The 24790-nt window shown below is 40.4% G+C and overlaps 1 protein-coding gene across 1 annotated transcript in view; it reads left to right on the forward strand.

Annotated features, from left to right (window-relative positions):
- The window catches only part of USH1C (USH1 protein network component harmonin), a 95988-nt gene that overhangs the window by 7615 nt on the left and 63583 nt on the right, over nucleotides 1–24790 (forward strand). Inside the window, exons 2-8 of the mRNA XM_077819953.1 lie at nucleotides 1712–1779; nucleotides 4494–4637; nucleotides 4969–5107; nucleotides 18115–18223; nucleotides 18339–18363; nucleotides 19165–19222; nucleotides 20559–20662. Coding sequence (XP_077676079.1) covers nucleotides 1712–1779; nucleotides 4494–4637; nucleotides 4969–5107; nucleotides 18115–18223; nucleotides 18339–18363; nucleotides 19165–19222; nucleotides 20559–20662 — 647 coding nt within the window. The remainder of the gene's footprint in view (nucleotides 1–1711; nucleotides 1780–4493; nucleotides 4638–4968; nucleotides 5108–18114; nucleotides 18224–18338; nucleotides 18364–19164; nucleotides 19223–20558; nucleotides 20663–24790) is intronic.

Here is a 24790-nt window from a genome sequence, read left to right on the forward strand (position 1 = left end):
TTTTCACAGTTTTGGGAAATTATGGAGGTGGGACAATGCGGGGGTCAGACAATAATTATTTAATGACATTTGATGTTGAGATTCAAAAAGTTAAAGCTTTGTCACTGTTAAAACACAAATTGTCAACATCGCATGTCAAAATATATAAAGTAAATATCCTTAAATCAAAGTCTAGTAACCAGCATTTTTCTTTTTTTGCCTATCTGTAAATTTCTATTATTGTCAATGGAAATATATTTTTGTCCGTTTGTGTGTACGGTGAAATTGACATTTATTGACCATCTTTCCAAGCCTACCCATGATGCACAGCACATTGTGTAAGTAGTGTACCATTTCTACAGGGTCTGTCCTCCAGTCAGACAGGGAGAAGGGTTGCTGTTTTGGGTCTGAGGTCTGTTGGGAGAATTTATTAGTGGTTTGGACATATTTCTCAAGAGTCTTAAGCACCCTTCTATGGCACCTTAGCTAGAAGCAGTGCTTAGGTCCATTGTACCAGATTTTGTGTTGAATTTACACCCAATGTGAAAACCCGTGGAGGTCAGTTGATCGGTGGAGAATTTGGCTCATTGTATAGCACCAACTTATGAATGCGACCATGTTATTAGATTTTTACACACATTTTCTTTCCTGGATTCTGAAGTTCACTGGTGCAATTTGCTCATTTATACTGTCAGTCAAACAATCTTGCCCTGTGCATAGGTGTCTAACTTTTAATTGTGCAGTAAGTGTTTTGTTGCAGGGGAAAAAAGTCCCAGACAATCAATTATATATGGAATCATGTTGCTTTTGGAGGACAAGAAGAGATTTATAATGCAACGTGAAGCATTCATTTAACTTAAAATGTAATGCAAAGATATTGAAAACCTAGAATAAAAGGAATATGCTTAAACATTCACATTTGTCCTTGGACTTTTTGTCACAGTAACTTTTCCTTTACCTTAGATGTAAATTATGTTTTCATAAACATTAATCTTGTCTAAAAGCAAAATTTCTGTGATGTAATCTGCTGTTGCAAAGGAGGCCAGTGGGTTTTCATGGGTTTCACAGAAGACAGAAATTGGCATGTGACAGATCTGAACTTTTTTAAAAATTTTATTTTAGTGCAGGTAGCAAAGTGGAAGCCTTGTAATCTGACACTAGTTTAAGTGAATGCACTGTTACAGAGTGAGGAAGTAATGAATAGCAAGCAGCCAGCTCTGTCACAGTACCAGAGCCAAGAGGAAGAATCTAGGATAGTGGGTAGTTTACCTAACAATATCTGAGAGATGCGAAAATCAGAACTTTAAAGCCACTTAACATATAGTATAGTTATCTTGATTGTGACGTTTCTGGTTGTGAAAGCATGTGCTATATTAATGAATGGCCAAAAAGGTTTCTGAAAATATTTATTCAACAATACAGTCGTTATAAGGTAAGCTAAGCTTGTGATATTACAGCATGCTGTACTAAATGGAATACTAGCTTTCAAAATCTGTGGTGACAGGTTTTGGACATGGTACTAAATCCGTCAGTGTTTAAAAAAAAAAAATCAGCCTTGCCTTAGGTTTCAAATTCTAAAGTAATATTGCCTTTCAGAGATCTTATTTGTGTATTAGATGACTTTCCCCATTGAAATCATTGTCCCTTTGCTCAGGAATTTGTGACTGTCATATACATTCAACATTTGTAGCTATTTAGTCATAGAATTACAAGGATGTTCTTGTATTTTCAGGTTGACTTGCTTATTGACAATGAAGCAGAGAAGGATTACCTTTATGATGTGCTACGGATGTACCACCAGTAAGCTCTAACATCAGACTTTTAAAAGCAGTTATAGATCCACTGCATTTGTTATTTAAAGATTAAACAGCTAAAATCTAATTTAAACAATAATCCTAAATGTAGTCTGTAGAAAACTAGCTGAAGTAATACTTCCTAGTTTTATTTAACAAAGTCCTATACTTCTGCAATTCGGTACATAAGAAATGAGCATGGTTTTAAGTTTGATCATAAAGTTATTTTGTTTGTGATGACTTACCAGTTACATAAATAAATGGAAACTTGATAGTTTATAACAGGAAAAAATCATGAGCGTCTTTCATAGGAAAGAGCAAAATTGTTTTGACCAGTCAGTTTGCTTATTTTATTTGATTTTTAGATTCACTCTTTTTATAAATCTCTCCAACATGCGAAAATACTTTGGACTGTTTTAGCAGAAAGACTATGAATAAATTCAACCTGGAAATCTTTGTCCTGCACGTTGCAGCGTTTTGTTTTTCTATAACATAATGACAAAAACATCAGTTACAAGATATCAGGTCAATTATTCATTCCAGTTACACCTGTGTAAATCAATGGAATTACTGTGCATTAACGTCAGTGCAACTGAGATCGGCATCTGGGCCACTGTTTCTTAAAGAAGATGAGAATATTTTTTCCACACTTCATAGCTGAATGGTTCTGATGGACATAGTTTCCATTCATATCTTAATTAATAGCATCTCAATGGAGTGAAATGTAGAAGTTTCCAAATTTCCATGTGGTCTTTGTACTGAGGTACCGTTTTGTATGCCCTCAGCTGCATATCCGATTCAGTTTCACTGAGGTCTGTCTAATTGCTTCTCCATTCATAAAGCATTGCCTGTTGCTTGTGAAACCAGTATGAAACAGTAGCTGTTAATTATTTAAAACTTCCTTACAGTTACAAAATTAACAAATATCTCCACCATTAACTTTTCCCCACAAGTTCAGAAATTGTACCGAGTTTTAAGTAAAATATCAAATGCTACTATTGAGGTTTATTGAATGATCTTAACTTTTTTATTTATTATGAAGTACGGCAGCAAAAAAAGTAGGACAAATACATATTGTGACCAACAGCTAGGATTTGTTTCACTCTGAATACTCCTTTCAAATAAGTTTAAATATTTGGGGATATAATCCTATTATGATGTGTATTAGTTTCTATTAATATTAGTGGGTTACATGCACATCAAGAAAAGTAATATGCAGGGTACCTAAATGCTGTGATGATAGATACCTGATAGTGAATAGGTAGATATGGGCCAAGTTCTGTTGTCTATTGTGCTCCATTCAAGCCAATGGAGTTGTTCCAGATTCACACTGGTGTGACATGACAACATAATCTGGCCCTATGACTATGTCTCAAAATTGATGAAGTTAGTAACAAGAACTCTTAGGTGGAACTCAACGAAAATAAGCAGTTTTCTGTTCATGCTGGTTCCAACTGTCTTACATAGTTCAGGGGTGGGCAAACTTTTTGGCCCGAGGGCCACGTCGGGCTTGCGAAACTGTATGGAGGGCTGGGTAGGGAAGGCTGTGCCTCCCCAAACAGCTTGGCCCTGCCTCCTCCCACTTCCCACCCCCTGACTGCCCCCCTGAGAACTCCTGACCCATCCAATCCCCCCTGCTCCTTGTCCCCAACCACCCCCGGGACCCAATCCCCTATCCTACCCTCCCGTCCCCTGACCGCCCCCCCCCCCCCGAAATTCTGCCTCATCCATCTGCCCCCTGCTCCCGGTTCCCTGACTGCCCCGACCCCTATCCACACCCCAGCCCCCTGACAGCCCCCCCCCCCCAGGACTCCTATGCCTATTCAACCTCCCTGTTCCCTGTCCCCTGACTGCCCCTCCCGAACCTCCGCCCCATGCAACCCCCACCCCCCTTACCATGCTGTTCAGAGCAGCAGGAGCTCACAGCCCCGCCGCAGCCAGCCACGCTGTCCAGCAGGAGTGGTGGCCCAGAGTGCTGGCGGTGTGGTGCGCTGAGGCTGCAGGGGAGAGGGGCCGGCGGGGGAAGGGAGGCGGGCGAGGCTCAGGGGCTGGGCAGGACGGTCCCATGGGCCGGATGTGGCCTGCAGGCCATAGTTTGCCCACCTCTGCTATAGTTATATGATTTCACCGCCACTGAATTTCACTTTGTTTTGAGTTCAAATGAGCTGGAAATTCAAACATACTTAGCTGCAACCACTCAGTTCCATGTGGCTTTTTGGGATTGCAACTATACATCTATCTCCTGAATCCATGGAGAGAAGAAGTTTGCTGACAACATGGCCCAGGTTCACGAAAAAGGTTTGCAAATGTGGGCAGAGTTTCAGGCTTGAAATGAAATCTAAAACCTGGTGAAGAAGTTTACCTGCTTTTGAATGTCATGACCAAAGATTTACATAGGTCTGTTGGTATTTCTGAGAATAAAGCTAACTAAAGATGTCTTCCTTACAGTATTGACAAGACATTTGTGGATTAAAGAATTACACAGACAATGTGGACATGAATTTACTTGAATTAGAAAAATATCTTTACACTAGTTTTATTTTTAAATGATACAGGAAAAACATATCCCTTGTTTATGATTGGTCTTGAACTACATAAAGAACCTTTTAAACAAATCTCTCTCTCTCATAAAATCCAGTTTTAGTATGAGGTACAAACAGCAAATATAATCTTGTTAGTATTTCGATCACCCAGTCCTGTTTTCTCAATGTATTTTTATAGATCCATGAATCTCCCAGTACTGGTAGGGGACCTAAAGCTTGTGATTAATGAACCAAGTAGATTGCCGCTGTTTGACGCCATCCGTCCCCTTATCCCATTAAAACATCAGGTGGAATATGATCAGCTGACGCCTAAACGATCAAGGTACATGTAGACCAATGTAGGTCACATGAACGCAAGCAGGAATTCTTGATTGAAAAGTAATTTATTCAGCCACGTTTTGATGAATAAAATATCTATATCCTGTGCATGCTATCACAGACACTGAAGTTGTCTTAGATGTAGTTCTTTGGGGACTGAATTTATTGTTTGGACTGAAATGTGTCTGTTGAAAATATTAGTCACATATTCTCTTTTCAGGTCTAAGCATGACAACTGAAAATATTTTAAGCAGTAACTTAAATACTTAAAATGAAGCTTCAGTTGTCACAACTTGTCATACTGTTGTTCATTGCGATACATTCCACATATACAGAAAGCTGAAGGAAGTGAGACTGGATCGTTTGCATCCTGAAGGGCTTGGAATAAGTGTGCGAGGAGGACTGGAATTTACTTGTGGCCTCTTTATCTCCCAACTAATTAAAGGTGGACAAGCAGACAGTGTTGGGCTTCAGGTAAGAAAACACATTCTTGGTCATACTGCTGCAACAAGCCCTCTTATTATGATCTGAGGAAAGAATCCAGTCAGAAATGTTCTTTAATCTCTTTGTGTAACTGTCACTAAGGAATTTACGCTTTTAAGTTTTTTTTCCTTTTTAATCAAATTCATGAAATGTGGTAAATCAGCCAGTGCTATTAATATTTTCCTCTTCCTCCCAACCCCTTATTATTATGTAAACCAAAAATTCTTTTTCATGTTTGATTATATATGCCAGTTCTGAAGAATGGCATAAAAGGAGGATTATGTGAGGCACCTGAATTCACGCTTTATATCCAGCAATATCCAAATGTAAAATACATTCAACAGAAGTTCTTCTCTAACTGGAAAACATAAGAACCTTTCAAGTTGCGAAAAGCCTAATAAATGTAGGACACAACACTTAAAATAAAGGATAAACAATGAAAATCAGGAATAACCATTTAAAAAATGTAAATTTTGCCTAATAGGGAAATAATCTCTTAAATGCAATTAGATTTTAATTTTAAATTTCATTTATATCTTACTATTGTTTAATATTTATATTGTGGTAATGTCTAAAAGCAAATCAGGTTAGAACCCAAGTGCACTAGGTACTGTAAAAACACATAATAATAGCTTCTTCTGTGGATAAATTCCTGGGATAAATAATGCAGTAAAACCAGTTCTTTTGAAGACATAAAATATGGATGTGGTGATGTACAAAGAAAAAGGGGCTAATACCAAATGAAGAGTAGAAAAATGTGCATCATTTCTTGTTCCTCCTCCTTGTTCACACATACATCTTAACTGGGTGAAAGAGAGAAAATTGTGAATGAAAATGTCTATCAAGCCATATGCTGGACCTCTCTTTATCAGAAATAAGAATGCTTAAACTATCTAACTGGAGGGGAGTGCGGTAAGCGTAGATGTTTGTGAGTAGGATTGAGTGTTGCTGATTTATTCTTTCTGGCTAATTTTGATTATGAGGGGAATAAGTTGCTGGACGTGCTGGCTTCTATGGATTATATTTAATATTTGCCCCAAATGAATCAGATTAGGTACTTCTTAATTTGATATTTAAATGGAATAAAATAAAATAGTGCACCTTCTTACAATCCCTTTCCCGAAGATTCATATGCATCACAGGCTACATGTAGTCACAATTGGCCTGCCCAATTCAGGTAACTCACCCAGAGACTTTTTTTTTTTTTTTTTAAAGATTTTAAACAAATGTTCGTGTGGTGTATATATATCCATCTACTAAACCAGAGTCACTGTTAGATTAGTCCCATATACTGATATAGAGAAAGTGATTCAGCTCCAAGATCTTAATTTTGTAGCTCTCCTTCATGGCTGGTGCAGAAAAATTTGCCAAGAGATACAAGCCTGAGGCACACTTTTTGTGGACTGTGGTCAATCAACAACTCACTTCTCCATCAGGAATTTGCTAGGAGAGGAATACCAGAAGCAGATCTTAATCTATCATTCAGGAGCTAGCCGTGTGAGCTGTTCTAGGCATTCAGAAAGGGGATAGTGGACAGCTGACACATTCTCAACCTGTGGTCAGTTCATTCGAAGTGTTCTCACTCTTCTCTTCATTCATTGCAAGAACAGGGAAAGCAAGACAGAGGACAGTCACATCTGGAAGATACTAATGTGACTGAACAGTAATGAACTTAATGGCAACTATATAAGCTATCGAACTAACACATTCATGTAGTGCTACTAATCACTTGTCTCCTATTCACCAGTTGTCTCAAACCAATACCAGTCATTTGATGCAGTCTAGGTAAGGTTGTTTTCAACCAGCCTTGATTCGGAAATGCACTCAGATGCTGTGCTCTTGGAAGATGGAAGCTTGTTAAGGCAACCCATTCATTCTTCTTGGTGAAAGTGCAAGTGGGAAGGGCAGCAATAGCTTCACCTAATATTTGACTGCCCTAGTATTCCACATTGATTCATTGTCTCTTGTGAGTCTTCGCAGGAGCTCTGAGCCAGGTTGTACCAAGCACACAGTAGTTCAGAACTCCATTTCTGTTTCTCAGACACAGACAAAGTGTGAATAAAGAAAAAAAGATCCCTGAATATGTTACTGTGAATGTATTAGACTTCAATTATATTTATTAATATGAACAGGTGGTGTTTTGCTGCTAATCTAACTGTCTTGCTTGGGTTTGTTGATATTATGTGGTAAGGATCAGCTTAAGGTGCCTCCATAATAGGCAGCACTAGCCACTTTCTAAAACCAAGTGAATAAGGAGAATTGACAGGCTGTTCATTGTTCTAAATTGCTGTCTCATGGTAAAGCCAACTGCTTCTGAAATTTCACCCATCTGCATTATTTAGCTAAATCTCTACACTTTTTTATTCCAAAAATGCAGTCTGAGAAAAGGTTTAATGATCTTTTATCATAAAATCAGTTTTAGCCCCCGTTTTTTTTATCCTAATTCATTTCTCATGATGATTATTCCTTGAAGTGGTTTCTGCATTTCTAAATGTTTGTATAGTCAATGAATTTGACTGAAACATTTGAAGTTTTGACCTTTTTTCTATGACTTTTTGATTTTTCTGAATGAAGAGCATTTATCCTTTTCATGTTTTATTGTTTCTTCTCTGTTTTGTGCTGCTTTCTCAGATACTCATATCTATGAGCATTTCTCTTGAAAAGAAAGGTTTTGAGATTAGTATGAATAATGAAAGGAGAAGAAATATACAAAAACAGAAATTTGAAATGGTCAACGTGACTATCTTATTTTAATCATGACACAAGTTCTCTTTCTTGAAATGTAAAGGCAAAATAAAGGTATTATCTAACTTCATGCTGTTACAGCCTTTATTAGGAATTTTTCTACAATGCATTGGATGTGTTGACAAGTGTATAGGATGCACTATACAACCTAATTCTCCATTGCCTTGCACCTTGAAAAAATACTGCCACTCCATTTTACACACACGGCACTCTCACTTTGCATGTTGTAAATGACTACACAAGATGTAAGGTAATAGAGAAGGAAACTGAAAACTTGGTCAGATATCCCATCATTATATTACCTCTTTAATGAGAGATGCTACATGCCATAATAATTGGGCTCAATGGGACATAAAAACATTGTGGTATCAGTCTTAATTCTGAACTTCCTTGGTTTTGTAAGTCAGGGCTTTAGTATTACTACTAGAATGGCAAGAGCCATTCTGAGACAACCTAGAACCTTGGTTTCAGAGTGGTAGCCATGTTAGTCTGCATCAGCAAAAAGAAAGAGGCGTACTTGTGGCACCTTAGAGACTAACAAATTTATTTGGGCATAAGCTTTCGTGGGCTAAAACCCACTACATCAGATGCGTGGAGTGGAAAATACAGTAGGAAGGTATATACACAGAGAACATGAAAAGATGGGAGTTGCCATACCAACTCTAACGAGACAAATCACTTAAGGTGGGCTATTATCAGCAGGAGGGAAAAAAAACGTTTGTAGTTATAATCAGGATGGCCCATTTCAAACAGTTGACAAGAAGGTGTGAGTAACAGTAGGGGGAAAAGAAAAGGAGGACTTGTGGCACCTTAGAGACTAACAAATGAGCATGGGGAAATAATTTTTTGTTTGTGTAATGACCCATCCACTCCCAGTCTTTATTCAAGCCTAATTTGATGGTGTCCAGTTTGAAAATTAATTCCAGTTCTGCAGTTTCTCGTTGGAGTCTGCTTTTGAAGTATTTTTGTTGAAGAATTGCCACTTCTTTTAGGTCTGTAATTGAGTGTCCAGGGAGGTTGAAGTGTTCTCTGAATGGTTTTTGAATGTTATAATTCTTGATGTCTGATTTGTGTCCATTTATTCTTTTGCATAGAGACAGTCCGGTTTGGCCAATGTACATGGCAGACGGACATTGCTGGCACATGGTATATATCACATTGGTAGATGTGCAAGTGAATGAGCCCCTGATGGTGTGGCTGAAGTGATTAGATCCTATGATGGTGTCCCTTGAATAGATATGCGGAGTTGGCAACGTTGGCTTTGTTGCAAGGATAGGTTCCTGGGTTAGTGTTTTTGTTGTGTGGTGTGTGGTTGCTGGTGCGTATTTGCTTCAGGTTTGGGGGGCTGTCTGTAAGCAAGGACTGGCCTGTCTCCCAAGGTCTGTGAGAGTGAGTGATCGTCCTTCAGGATAGGCTGCAGATCCTTGATGATGCGCTGGAGAGGTTTTAGTTGCGGGCTGTAGGTGATGGCTAGTGGAGTTCTGTTATTTTCTTTGTTGGGCCCATCCTGTAGTAGGTGACTTCTGGGTCCTCTTCTGGCTCTCTCAATCTGTTTCTTCACTTCAGCAGGTGGGTATTATAGTTTTAAGAATGCTTGATAGAGATTTTGTAGGTGTTTGTCTCTGTCTGAGGGATTGGAGCAAATGCAGTTGAGCCTGACTGTAGACAATGAATCGTGTGATGTGGTTTGGATGAAAGCTGGAGGCATGTTGGTAAGTATAGCGGTCAGTAGGTTTCCGGTATAGGGTGGTGTTTATGTGACCATTGCTTATTAGCACTGTAGTGTCCAGGAAGTGGATCTCTTGTGTGGATTGGTCCAGGCTGAGGTTGATGGTGGGTTGGAAATCATTGAAATCCTGGTAGAATTCCTCAAGGGCTTCTTTTCATGGGTGCAGATGATGATGTTGTCATCAATGTAGCGCAAGTACAGTAGGGGCGTTAGGATATGAGAGCTGAGGAAGCGTTGTTCTAAATCAGCAACAAAAATGTTGGCATACTGTGGGGCCATGCGGGTATCCATAGCAATGCTGCTGACTTGAAGGTATACATTGTCCCCAAATGTGAAATAGTTGTGGGTGAGGACAAAGTCACAAAGTTCAGCCACCAGGTTTGCCATGATGTTATCGGGGATACCGTTCCTGATGGCTTGTAGTCCATCTTTGTGTGGAATGTTGGTGTAGAGGGCTTCTACATCCTCAGTGGTTAGGATGGTATGGACTCACCTGAGTGTGACTTAACCCCATAAAGATGTAGACTAACCTTTCAGTATCCTGAAACTGTGCTACTGATCTCAAACATGTAAGGATTCAAAATAGATCAGAAGGAAGTTGAATTAAAACAAAAGCAAATAGCAAACTAATATAATGACACAAGAAAGTAAAGGAATGCTGAAATGAGGGCGTCTTTCCAGTGTTCAGTATATGTTCACCCTTTCAAAAAGTATTTAAATAGTTCCTCTCTGTGTGTCCTCTCTGTGTGCAGACATAACTTCCACCAATGTTAAGAATAATGTGCATTTTTTGATAGGAGTCTATTAATAGATTTTAAGGTCAGAAGGGACCATTATGATTGTCTGGTCTGACCTTTTGAATAACCCAGGCTATAGGAATTTACACACCATTCCTGCATTGAGCCCAGTAACTAGTGGAGGGACTAGTGCATATCTTTTTAAAAGACATCCAATCTTGATTTGAAGACTTTAATTCATGAAACAGCCAAAGCACAGCAGTGGTTTGGCCATTCCCCCTTTTTCCAGGCCATAACAACTACCCTGAAGTAGGGCCACTATATGCCTACGCATCTCCTAACACAGCATTAGATTTAACAGGAGTAGATTATCTAACTAATAATGTACATTAGAACGGCTAGATACAATCTATTAAAGAGAGTGGCTCAGTTTCAGCATTGGTGTAAGCAATGTTCCATTGACTGAAAAGTTTTTAATATGTTAACTAATAACTGGGTTAAATATGTACAATAATCAGGAGGTGCTAAAATATATATTCCTGAAGCATATCTTTCAGGGCTGTTACTTTAAACTCAGTGAAAACACCTACATTATTGTTTTTTATTTTGTTTTAAGACCATGAATCAATTAAAATGGGGTCTTGTTGACTCAGGGGATTTGTAAGGGGATTTGTAATGGGATAATGAAGACTTTAATCTCTAGGTCACTGATTTGGATTTGACCACAGCCACTGGTGACTGAAAATTGTTACAGTCAGATGGTGATTTTGTGGTCTATGTAAAAAAAGAGTTGGTGATTCTGATTCCAGTTTGAAGCCTTTATGTCAGGGGTTTTCAAACTAGGGGTCATGGCACCTCAGGGGGGTCACAAGCTGTCAGCTCCATGGGGCTGTCAGCCCTGAGCAGGCCATATGTGGGGCTGACAGCTCCAAGCCCCCGTTAAATAAAAATTAAATTAAAACCCCCGTTTTTAATTTATGAGGCTTGCTGTGTGAAAGGGTCACCAATACAAAAATTTGAGAACCACTGCTCTATGTCATGAAAAGCATCATCAAAATTGGGAATGCAGAGCTTTGTTTACAATCTGATCAGAGATGCCAAGGGCAGAATATACATAGAAAGTGAACAACTTTCACCCTTACAATTGGTCCTTGTAAATCAGAGTTGAAACACAAGTAGGTCAGGTTATCCCTCTTCTTGAGTTAAGCACAACAGAGGGCTCAAGGAGAAGTGACTTTACATCACCTTTGCACCTCTCCTGGTCTAGAAGCAGCTAGGGGCCATTTTGACCCCTAATGCAGATTAAAGTAGCCTGAAGGTTGCCCTAATTTGGGCCAGTCCAGCAGCCAGGAATAGCCAGAATATAGGGAGTCCCCAGCTATTGCCCTACATCCCCTCTCTTAGGAACACTCCCATATTGTGCATTGTGTGAAGAGGCTGGAGATCTGAAAATGCAACTGGAGACAAGGAGGACCCCTCTCCTAGCTACCTTTACCTGGGATGGCAGCTAAATAGGAGGAAAATAAACTAGCATGGCCCTCAGGGATTTGATGCACCAGTAGAACTGGAGCTGCAAAACCAGAAGTGGCAGAGGACTGTCAAGAGCAATTGAAGCAAAAATTGCACCTCTAATTGACATGAGTGATACTAGTGCAAAAATTCTGTTTAGGCCAGACCAAACTCTAAGTGGCTCTGCAGTGTGCTACCACAGAACTGAGATTTTTCACTGTGGCATTGCACTCCATCACAGTAGGTTCATCCTTTCTCTGAATATAATGGATTTCTATGAACTACAGTTTTCTGCAACTTGCAAGGCTCACAAGGCTGTGAGGATATTTTGTGTAGCACTAGGCCTGAATTCTTTTTATTTTGGACTGATTTATCTTGATTCTCACCAAGGCTCCATTTAACCCAATGGAAATTGTTTATTTTGTAAAGATTATACGTGGGATAAACCCAAAAGTCCAAAGACATTCAAATACCATGTTTATGGTTAAATGGATCACCCTGACCTACAGAAATAGCCATGGGAGGCAGGACTGAGATGAGTGAAAACCTTGCAAAGATTCTATTACTGAGTTTTCCTAGAATCATTCCGCTGGGGGGCAGGGATCACTCACCTATCCCACCTGCCTAAAACAAGCAGTGATTCCCTGAAGATTTCTCAGACCCCTTCCCAAAGGATCTGCATAGACTCCAGAGGATCTGCACAAGTCCAGCTCCCTTTGCACAGAAGCCTTGTGCCTTCTCATCATTTCTGAGCCCTCCTGCTGCACTTCTTAGCAGTGCAGCCTCATTGCAGTCATGCTGCCAGAGCTAATCCAAGCCACTGCTTTCCCCAAGAGCCTCCTTTATTTTTCAGAGTGAAGGAGACCACATGAGTTAATGTCACTTCAGATTTATCTCTTAGGCATCCCTCCCTGGCCTATCCCTCTATAGCTTTGCATCTGTGGCGAGCAATGGTGCCGCGGAGTATCTGCCATGTATGCTAAACTGTCATGTATACCTCCACAAGCCTAATGTGGGTCAGGCAATCTGGGTCAGATTATTTAAGAACAGGTCAAGTAGGCAGTAGTGGAAACCATGTAGTGAGTAGTCCTGCAAAAATTTAGGTGACCAGACTGGAGGCTCCATCTATTTTAATATTTTTTTTATTGCAGATGGGATTTCCAAAGCTCTGAGTGCTGACCTAGCTCTGTTCCTATTAAAGCCCATAGGAAAACTCCCACTGACTTCAGTGAAAGCAGCATGAAGCCAGTTCTGATCCTTTTGAAAATTCCACCCCATATCTTCCCCTAGATGATGATTTTGTTTGCCCAGTAGGTGGAGCAAGCACATCAGTTAATAGTTGTGAACAGACAGGATTTTTTCCATTCTGTGTGTGAAAACATGTTTATTTCCCTCAGGAATCCTGTACTTTTATGTGTGAAATTGACATTTTCATTTTTATGTTCTTCTGTTGCTCTACTGTATCATCCAATCAGTGTTTTAAAAAAAGCAATAATGAGACGATTGAGGCAATTACACTCAGTCTATCAGAGTATGCTATTGTTATTGTACAGCACAGCACTTTAGAGGCAAAATAAAATGTTGTTTGCTGCATGGAGGCTATCATAGGAAGACATGATAAAGTGACACAAGGAGTCCCATTAATGAAAACAGGTGAGCATATCCTCACCCATTAGAGGAAGGGTTGTGCAGTTAAGTCTTTATAGCCGTAACAGACCAGAGTTTCAACATGAGTAAGCATGGAAGTAGTACCATACTCTACTCCCAGAGAAATCAGGAATAATTCTCAGTATGAGTAAAAGTGGTAGAATCAGGCCCATTGAATAAAATGACTTGTGTTATTAATATTTTTTTAAAAAAAATCTCCCTACAATAAAAAGAAAGCTAAGGGTATAAAGTCAAGCTTTCAAAAGTTAGGAAATGCCAGAGTTAAGGTTGCCTGTGGAACCTTAATGTGGCCTCCTCATGTGTGTGCATTATGATACAATCTCTATTTACAGGATTGCATAGTATTTTTTCCACAAGCTCCTTCCCTCATTCACTGTGCAGGATGGATGATGCTCCTCCCACCCTTCCCACTTGTCTGTCTTCCTGACCTGTAAACGCCTTATATCTTATATATATCTGTATTGCAGACAGGCTGCTGCCTTCTCCACACTGCCTGAGCATCAGCTAAAGGAGCACTTAGAACTGCTCTCAGTTCCAGGGCCTGGTACCACTGCAGGCTCAGGCAGCTGGGGAGAACAACTGAAGGCAAAGTCCTGCTCAGTCTCTGCAGCCCTGTGATGGAGCATGTCTGGAACAGATGGAATCAGGGTGACAAACCTCCACTAAGCATCTGGGTAACCCCCCTGCTCCATTGCCAAAGTTCAACACCTGCTCCAGATCATAGGGGTGCAAGAGCTTCTAAATGAAACAGCTGTATGACTGTTTTAAACATTGACGAAACAACATATTTTCCCCTAATTTTGCTCTCTGAACCAGCTGAACCATTTTTACTGAAGCTTTCAACCACAAAAGTCAGCCTCAGGCAGACACCTGGCATGGAAAATTTCGGCTCAAACAGTTGCTGTTTGTCAAAGTTACATGCAACTGAAAACAGGGTCTTAAAATGGAAAGTGTGAAGCAAACTTAATTATAGGTGGCACTACAAACAATAATCCATATGTGCGTATGTCTTCTCTGTAAAACGCACATATGGATTGATGGTAAGAGCACCGTCCTGCTCCATTGATTTCAATGGTGCATTTTATATAAATGTCATTATTAACAATAATACATATGAGATCAGTTTATGGGGACAGCCATGGAAGACCAGACAAGAAATAGACCCAAGGAATTTAGTTGTGTTGCTTGTAGAGATCAGGCAAAATACATTGGAAGTAGGGAGTAATGTTGGTAGTTTGTTGTAAAAGCATTTCTTGATGATCACTTGCATGCCCTTCTGTACTGAGGATTAGTTTGTAGTTGCCTAAGGGGAGAGTGTTAATGGAACCATGGGTAGAATTGGTCCTGGAATCAAGCAGAGGAAAATTTTTACGACCCATTATGGTTGATGTTAGCCATATCAGGCCAGAGTTTCAACGTGAATAAGCATGGAGAAACCCATGTTTGGATGCATAAGCAAGAAAGGCAGAGAATTGTGCAGGATTCTTTCTGCAGGGTCTGGAGACCTGTGAACCAAAAAAAGTGGGTGGTGATCCAGGAAAGTGAAAAAGTGAAAAATAGATGAAGGATGCAGTTCGAATTAGTATAATGCATAATAGCCACAATACGGCCAAGACAACTTGATGACTGCTTCAGTTCAGGAAAGGGGTGGACGCAATACAGTAGCAATTGATCATTTTCACATAGCTCTGCATTAGTGATAGAGCTGGCTGAATATTTTTCAACATAATAGTTTTCTGTTGGAAAATGCTGTTTAACTGAAATCAGAACTTTTTGTGGGGACATGTTGACTCAGATCAAATTTTGTTTTAAAAAATATTGCAAAAGAAGTTTTCCAATAAGGTTAAAATGTTCTGTTTTGACCTTATTAGAATAAGATATTTTGACTTTTTTATTCAAAACAACTTTGTTTTGAAATTTATTTTATTACATTATAAAATTCTTATATATTTACATAATAATATAAAAAGTTGAAATCAGAACAAAATATTTTTAATTTTGTGATAACAAACTGTTTCAATTGATCCAGAACAAACAGAAAGCCTTTGATGAGGTCCCTCACAGTAGGCTCTTAATCAAATTAAGCTGTCATGGGATAAGAGGGAAGGTCCTCTAATGGATTGGTAACTGGTTAAAAGATAGGAAACAAAGGGTAGGTATAAATGGTCAGTTTTCAGAATGGAGAGAGGTAAATAGTGGTGTCCCACAGGGGTCTGTACTGGGACCAGTCCTATTCAACATATTCATAAATGATCTGGAAAAAGGGGTGAACAGTGAGGTGGCAATTTGCAGATGACACAAAACTCTCAAGATAGTTAAGTCCCAGGCAGACTGTGAAGAGATACAAAAGGAACTCTCAAAACTGGGTGACTGGGCAACAAAATGGCAGATGAAATTCAATGTTGATAAATGCAAAGTAATGCACATTGGAAAACATAATCCAAACTATACATATAAAATGATGGGGGCTAAATTAGCTATTACCACTCAAGAAAGAGATCTTGAGTCACTCTGAAAACATCCTCTCAATGTGCAGCGGCCGTCAAAAAAACAAACAGAATGTTGAGAATCATTAAGAAAGGGATAAATAATAAGACAAAAAATATCATATTGCCTCTACATAAATCCATTGTATGCCCACATCTTGAATATTGCATGCAGATGTGGTCGCTCCATCTCAGAAAGGATGTATTGGAATTGGAAAAGGTTCAGAAAAGGGGAACACAAATGACTAGGGGTATAGAATGGCTGCCATATGAGGAGAGATTAATATGACTGGAACTTTTCAGCTTGGAAATCGATGACTAAGGGGGGTATGATAGAGGTCTATAAAATCATAACTGGTGTGGAGAAAGTAAATAAGGAAGTGTTATTTACTCTTCCTCATAACACAAGGGACTAGGGGTCACCAAATGAAATTAATAGGCAGCAAATTTAAAACAAACAAAAGGAAGTGTTTTTTCATACAATGCACCATCAACCTGTGGAACTCCTTGCCAGAGGATGTTGTGAAGGCCAAGACTATAACAGGGTTTTAAAAAGACCGAGATAAGTTCATGGAGGATAGTGGTGAGCTGGAGCAGGTTCACACCGGTTCGCTAGAACTGGTTGTTAAATTTAGAAGCCCTTTTAGAACCGGCTGTTTCACGAGGGACAACCAGTTCTAAAAGGGCTTCTAAATTTAATCAGCCAAAAGTGGCGCCTTAGGCACCAACTCCATGGGTGCTCCAGCCCTGGAGCCCCAAGGGGAAAATTTGGTGGGTGCAGAGCACTCACCGGCAGCTCCCTGCCCCACCTCTGGCCCCAGCTCACCTCCGCTCCGCCTCCACCCCATACCTTGAATGCGCCGCCCTGCTCTGCTTCTCCGTCCCCCCCCCAGGCTTCCAGCGAATCAACTGTTCGTGTGGGAAGCTGGGGCAGGCTGAGAAGCAGGCCACGGCTTCCCACTCAGGCCCAGGGAGGCGGAGGTGAGCTGGGGCGTGGGGGAGGGGCACGAGGAGGGCTGCCAATGCCGCAGCAGGTAATTGGGGGGGGGCGCAGGGGAACCGCTCCCCGCCCCAGCTCACCTCCGCCTCCCTGGGCCTGAGCGCAAAGCCACCGCCTGTTCTCAGCCTCCCCCGGCTTCCTGCCGAACAGCTGATTCGCGGGAAGCCGGGGGGAGGGGCTGGAGAAGCAGAGCAGGGCAGTGCGTTCAGGGGAGGAGGTGGAGTGGAGGTGAGGTGAGCTGGGGCTGGGAGCGGGGCGGGGAGCTGCCAGTGGGTGCTCTACACCCACCAAATTTTCCCCGTAGGTGCTCCAGCCCCGGAGCACCCAGGGAGTCAGCACCTAAGGCCCCACTTTTGATGTGATCAGTGAGGGAGTGGCCGCTCCCCCGCCCCTAGGAGCCAGAGGGACCTGCCGGATGCTTCCTGGGAGCTGCCCCAAGTAAGCACCTCTGGGACTCCCCACCTCGCCCACGGCAGGTGCCGCTGGCTCTTAGGGGTGGGGTGGGCACCCACTACGGTGGCCCACGAGATCCTCCTGCCTGGTTCTGGGGACAGTCAGGGGACAGGGGAGGGGGGTGGCATCAAGGAATGCGGGGGGGTTGGATGGGGCAGGAGTCCCAGGGGGTGAGGGTGGGCAACGACCCCTTCGTGGGGTGAGGAGGGAACTCGTTGTTAAGATTTTGGCAGCTCATCACTGGAGGATAAGGTCTATCAATGGCTATTAGCTAGGATGGACAGGGATGGTCTTGGTAGCCTCTGTTTGCCAGAAGTTGGGAATGGGTGACGGGATGGATCACTTGATGATTAACTGTTCTGTTCATTCCCTCTGGGGGACCTGGCATTGGCCCCTGTTGGAAGACAGGATACTGGGCTAGGTAGACCTTTGGTCTGACCTTATATGACCGTTCTTATATTCTTATGTTAAATCTCACTCTGGACTTTACTTGAGATTCTAGAGGTATTCAAGAATTCTGCTATCTATCCAAAACATTTCTTTTCCCAGTCACAAGACCTCTACATCAAAGAGATTATCAGTTTACACAAGTTGCTTAGAGACTTTTCTACACTGATTCCTTTTTTAAACAAATCATATAACAGATTTTCCTTCTATTTCTTATTTCTAAGATTGGAGATGAGATAGTTCGGATAAATGGATACTCCATCTCTTCATGCACTCACGAGGAAGTAATAAATCTCATCCGCACAAAGAAAATAGTGTCCATAAAAGTAAGATGTAAGTAATGCAAAATTCACATGGGTTGTTACAATTCGCACAGTGACAGAGCGAATGTCATGTAGCTAATTCATAATCTGCAGGAAGATTTACCTGACATATTTTTCTCTTGCAGATGTCGGCATGATACCTGTCAAAAGGTAAACGCAATCAGTCCCTTTCCTAACTTCATATCCAACATACAAATTAGATTCTTCATTTCCTCTGCAATCTCTTATCTATCATTGATATTCTAGAAAGTTGATAATGGCCAACTTTACCAATGATTAAAATGATACACATTGGCTGATTTGGCAGGGTACTGCCTCATCTGATTCGCGGTCTTAATGCAGAAAGATAAGCTTGCTTATTTATCAGTGGAATCAGTCTGGAACTCAGACAAATTCCATCACCAAATTCACTTAGCAGAATGCTCCAAGGTTCTTGCATCTTCCTAACTTTCAGGGGTTGTTTTTTAGAAGCAGTCTCTGTCTAAAGCTGTCTGAAGTTTTGAAAATCATGATTGGTCTATGATGACTTTTGTTGAAAATTTGAATTTCAGTGGGGGTAGGGGGAAACTGAGGTGTTCTGATAAAAAATCTTTTAGGTTTTTGAGGGATGTTTTGACTTGCTGTATAAACTGGTTGAGATTTTTTGACTTTCGAAAAAAGTTTCCAAAAACCAATAATTTTTCAAAAAGTTTGCTAAATTATACAGGTTGTGTTTTTTTTTACCAGCTCTACCTCCATCTTTACTGATGTAAATTATTGCATGTTTACCTGATGTCCTTTAGACGTCTAAGTACTTGACTGCAAAATCAGTATAATTCTTTATCAATAGTACCTACATTTATGTGTGGAATCAAAATACAAGGCTGGATTGAAGCCACATTCAATATACTCATCATTTTTAAACTATTTTCCTCATCATATTTAACCATTTTAGTTTTGTTTTACTTCTAGCTCTCCAGATGAGCCTCTTAAGTGGCAATTTGTGGATCAGTTTGTGTCAGATTCTGGGGTAAGACACCTAATACCTTATTTTAGTAATATGCCCTCTGGGAACACTTAGCGATATTTAGCTTGCCTTTCCCCCCTGTACTTATCTTTTGAGTGATTGCATTTATTTTTATGGTACAAAAACCTGTTAAGTAAAATCTGAAACAAACAGCTATTAATGTCCTATCAGTGTGCTCCTATGTGGTCTTATCCATCTCCTGCTGAAGTCAATAGAAAAAGCTTCCATTAACTTCAATGGGAGTGGATGAGGTTGATCGTTAGAAAACATAACTAAACAGCATCATCTGCATTTTCAAAAGTAACTTGTGGTTTTGAGTGCCTTCATTTTTGGGTACCTGAATTGAGGTGGCTTTTAATGGGGCCTGATTTTTTCAGAAGGCAGATGTTCAATCTTTCTGAAAATCAGCCCCCTCAGGTGGTCTCAGCTTGAACACTCAATATCACTAGTTACTCCTGGAAAATGTAGACTTTTGTATATTTTTGCTGTGATGCTCTGGTGATGAGCACATGGTAAATAGACTGCTAAAGTTTAGCAGACAGATTTGAAAATTAAAAGCTCTAGAAGCGGTAATACAGAAAATGTGTGATAGAAATGAAATGTTTCTACCAATAGACTCAATAACTTCTGTTGAGTTTGGTGACTCAGCAAGCCAGTGCTTTATTTTGCAAGAGGTAATTTTTAATAGATTATTTGATATACCCTGACTCTGTTAGAAGTTAAAATTCCTAGAGTGTGGGAGACTAATGGAAGAACAAATAAGTCTATGAATGACATCCATGGGTTACAGCAGTGCTAAGAAAGCCCATAACTGGCTTTCCCTAGATTTACATCACGGAAGGTTCCATTTAAAATAATAGGTAATGAGGGCTATCAATATATTTTAGGTTTCAGAGTAGCAGCCCTGTTAGTCTGTATCGGCAAAAAGAAAAGGAGTACTTGTGGCATCTTAGAGACTAACAAATTTATTTGAGCATAAGCTTTCGTGAGCTCAAATAAATATCTTTTGGGCAACTCTTGTCATGATATGCACAAGCGAATCATTTTTCTCTTATGCCCTTGCTTTAACTTTTTCTCCACTTTCCTCCTGAGATGGATCTTGACTGTTGTGATAATCCTCTTCGAATAAAGAGCCAAATTCAGTCCTGGCACAGCTCCATTGAAGTCAATGTATTTGTTCCTCCTTACATTGGGGCTGAATTTGGACTATATAGCAGTGTAACCTGTAAATATGTAGGGTGAAATCCAGACACATTGAAATCAATGGGAGTTTACTACTGGCTTCAGTGAAGCCAGGATTTCGCCTGCAGTCTTTTTCCCCTTCTTTCTTTTGCTATAGGAGGGAAAAGGCAGTGTTGCTGGACTCGCTTCATCTGGAGGAAGGGACAATAAAGAGAAGAAAGTCTTCATTAGTTTGATTGGTTCAAGGGGCATGGGATGCAGGTCTGTAGATGAGTCCCATTTAATATAGTTTGCAAGAAACATTGGTAATTTGTGGGGTGAGAAATGCAGAACAGTCTTTGTTTACACCCCTAGCTGTGTAGTATCAGCACAAGATACATACAAGCTAATATTTTGACAAAAATGTGGGAATACCTTTGTACAATGTGTTATTTAAACACTTAATACTGCAGCATAAATGTCTACTTGCCAAATTTTGCACCTCCATTTAGTGCCTCTTTAAGTCATTACAAAAGAACAACTGTTGATCTGTGTTTAACCATGTTCAAAATGGAAAATGTGACCAGCTTATTTCAAAAAGACACCTAGAACATAGTATAGGAACTATTTTTTCTTTTAGTTACTTATAAATCAAAATAAAAGAATTATTTATTTTTATTGACAGTGTATGTGTCAAGGGGTAAAATTTTAAAAAGCATGTAAGTGACTTAGGAGCCTAAGTCCAAATTTCAAAAGCAGGTACATTATTTAGGTGTCTACGGGCTACATATTTTTAAAGGGTATTTATATACCTAATGATGGAGATAGGTGCCTAGTGGAATTTTGAAAAGTGCCTGAGTGCCATTGATTTTGTTGTCCCGGTGCACAGGGTCACACTGCCATTCAAATTTGGCCCAGTTGTCCCTCCATCTGTCTTTGAGAACCAAGCTTCTCTTCTGTGCTGCTGCCCTGCTTTGGAAAGCAGGCTGCAATCCTGGGAAGAATGTACCCAAACTGCAACTTTAACAAACTGTGACTGCAACTTTTGAACCAAAAAAAAAGATCACAACTTTCTTACAGCCTTATTCATAATGTTATTCACTCTTTCCAAATCTCTCCATCCTACTTTTGGCACCAAAATTACTCAGTTGGTCTTAATTCACACTTTTTTTTTTAAATCGACTTAAGCAAAATCAAAATAGGGCACTTTTATTCAAAAATGAGTTCCTACCCCCAGACTTGCACTGAAAAAACAAAAAGTATGATTTAAAACTCATATAATTATTTTGGTGCAAGTTTGTGTACAGACCAGCTCTTAGCCAGACAGGCGCCATACTTAACATAGAATCATAGACTATCAGGGTTGGAAGGGACCTCAGGAGGTCATCTAGTCCAACCTCCTGCTCAAAGCAGGACCAATCCCCAATTTTTGCCCCAGATCCCTAAATGGCCCCCTCAAGGATTGAACTCACAACCCTGGGTTTAGCAGGCCAATGCTCAAACCACTGAGCTATCACTCTTTTAATACTCTCTATGTTCTTGTGCGCTTGCACTGAATGTGATTTTTTTTTTGGTCAGAAAAAGCTTAATAAATACGCTGACCTCTTTTTCATGCTTAAGGGTATATCTGTACTTCAAGCTGGGGTGGGGGTGCGATTCACAGCTCGAGGAGAAATATTCACGTTCACTCTGATCGAGCTAGCACACTAAAAATAGAGTGTAGCCAGGGTGGCACAAGTCACAGGAAAGGCTAGCTGCCACGAGTATGTGCCTGGGGTCTCAGACGGGAATGTACTTGGGGCAGTTATCCCTTGAGCTGCTCACACTCTCATAGCTACCCTGTTTGTAGCATACTAGCTCAATCAGAGCTAGTGTGGGTATGTCTCCTTGAGCTGGGAGTCAGAACAAAGAACTGTTCAAGGATCATCTGTGAAATTAAGAATAATCAGTTACCTTATTATTGGGGATCATTTACTGCCGCTGCTGAACATATGTGGTATAGTATGTCTTGATCTATAGATTTTTTTTTTTTTTAAATGCTGGTAGCAGCAGTAAAGGGGTTAATCTTTCTATCCCCACACAAAATGATTCTGCAATCAGAACATAACATTTATTTTAAAAAGAACCATCCCTTTCTATGATAGTATGATTTACAAAATTTAAATCAGATAATTAGAAAGAATGATAATATAAGGTTATGTGGCAAAGCATTGTGTAACCCACACACCTTCTAGATGTGGTGTTCTGTCCCATCTAGTGGCATCAAGACCACTTAGAGAGAGGTTAATGAGTCTGCTCTACAGCCTGAGCTAATAGGCAGTTGGCTTTTAGTTCTTGCGGTAGAGGCTCATGCACTAAGCTCCAGAGGTCCCCAGTTCTATCCCGCCCACTGACGACTGGGGTCTGTTGGAGTTACAATTGCACAGATGGGATGAGTTTAAAAAAAAAAGTTTATTCTGACTGGGCATGATTCTCTTTTTTGTACTTGTGTAAATCAGGAGCAATTCTAAAATCAGTGGAGTTACCCAAGTGTAAATTGGTTGTGAGTGGAGATCAGGTCCACCATGTAGATGTGATGTTAGCATTTATGATTTATCATATTCCCTCAAATGTACCATATACCTATAATAAAATACCCATTAAGCCTTTTTATGATGCACGGAAGTAATTTTTATACTATCATATTTAACTTTGAATTCATAAAGTAGCTATTCCGTATTAATATGAATTAACTAAATGTGGAAGGGATGTTTGGTTTTGGTTCACTTGTTTTTAGGAAACAGTGCAGACTTTATGGGGGGGAAACTGTTTAGAACATTGAATATAGCAATTTCTCCAGCTTGCCATATTCTAATTAGTAATAGACATTAGAGGAGCTTAGGAGGAAAAAAATATCATATTACTTCATGTTTTATGGTCAGACTTTTTATGGCTTAGAAAAAACAACTTTATGCTCTTTGTACTGTTCTGTTTATAACTGTATGAAAATACACTCCTGCCACATGAACTCTGGGCCGGATTTACAAAGATATTTAGATGCCCTAAGACAGGGGTTCTCAGGACAAATTATTTGGTTGGCTTAGAGTTCGGCCAACAACTCTTGCTGGTGGCCGCTATCACACTTCTCTCTAAAATACTTAATTAGTTTTAGGAAAAACAAATAAATATGCACATATACACGTCCAAATCATTGTAGTTCCTTTATTGCTAGCTAGTAAGTCTGTTGTGAAAAGTGACATTAACAAACATGCAAGTACTGTATCACTTTTCAGAGCAGACTTACTCAGCCCTGGCAAGGCTGGGGACAAATTAAGCCCTTGATGGGCGGTCAGGGGAGACAGCGAGGACCAGGGGCAATGGGGGTGGAGAGGTGGCCGGGGGAGGCAGCAGGAGGCTGCAACCTGAAATGCCACAGCTGGTGGACGGAGCCCAAAGCTGCATGGCTGGAGCCTGGGGCCTGCTGCCGTGCAGCCAGAGCCTGGGGCTGGTGCTCGAAGCCCCGCAGCTGGAGCCTCCCGCCCTGCCATCCCAGGGCTGAAGCCCAAAGGCTGAGTCCCACTGCCCCAGGAAGGTGGGGAATTCACTGGCTACCTGCTCCTCCAGCATTGCGCCCCTGGTGTCTCGGGGTGGGGGGAGAGGGAATGCTGACTAGATCCTGGTAGTGAGGAAGCCAGAGCAGTCTCCTAGATTCTCTGTAATATAGTAATTATTATAATGTATTAATTGTTTATAACAGCATTCCAACACTGATGGTTTCTGCATATGCATATAAATGACTGATGTTAACATGTTATTGGCTCAAGCTAGGCGGCGTGTTTTAAGGCTGTTTATGGCTTTAGTTTACAGAATTACTAACAGCAAATCCAATTATGGAGAATCTAAACTTTTTAATATTTGTATGTCCGTAATCACATAATGAAATAATATATCCCCTTTTGTTTTTTGTTGAAGTCTCAGTCCCTGAAGATTAAATACATTTAGATTGGTTTTCTGTTCAGTTAAGTTCTTGACTTCATCGCAGGGGTTCTCGCAAGAAATTTTTTGGTGGCTTCAGAGTGCGGCCACTAAGTCTTGCTGGTGGCCACACTGGCACTTTTTCCTAAAATACTTGATTAACTTTAGGAAAAACAGATAAATAGCACATATACACATCCCCATCATTGTAATTTATGTAGGGTTGGGGTTTTTTTGCAGACTCAGTAATAAAAATACTACTGTGAAAAGTGATATTTGTATGTTTTTAAAAAATCACTTTTTACAGGACACTTAGTAGTGATCTGTAAGGCTGTGAAAAGTGATACTTGTGTGTCTGTTAATATCACTTTTCTCAGCAAGTTTCAGAACAAATTAAGCCCTGGATGAGGGGGAGGGGTCAGAGGCAGTGGGGACATGGTGGGATGGATATGGGCC

This window comes from Eretmochelys imbricata, chromosome 6 (genome assembly GCF_965152235.1).
Source record: "Eretmochelys imbricata isolate rEreImb1 chromosome 6, rEreImb1.hap1, whole genome shotgun sequence".
Taxonomy (NCBI): domain Eukaryota; kingdom Metazoa; phylum Chordata; order Testudines; family Cheloniidae; genus Eretmochelys; species Eretmochelys imbricata.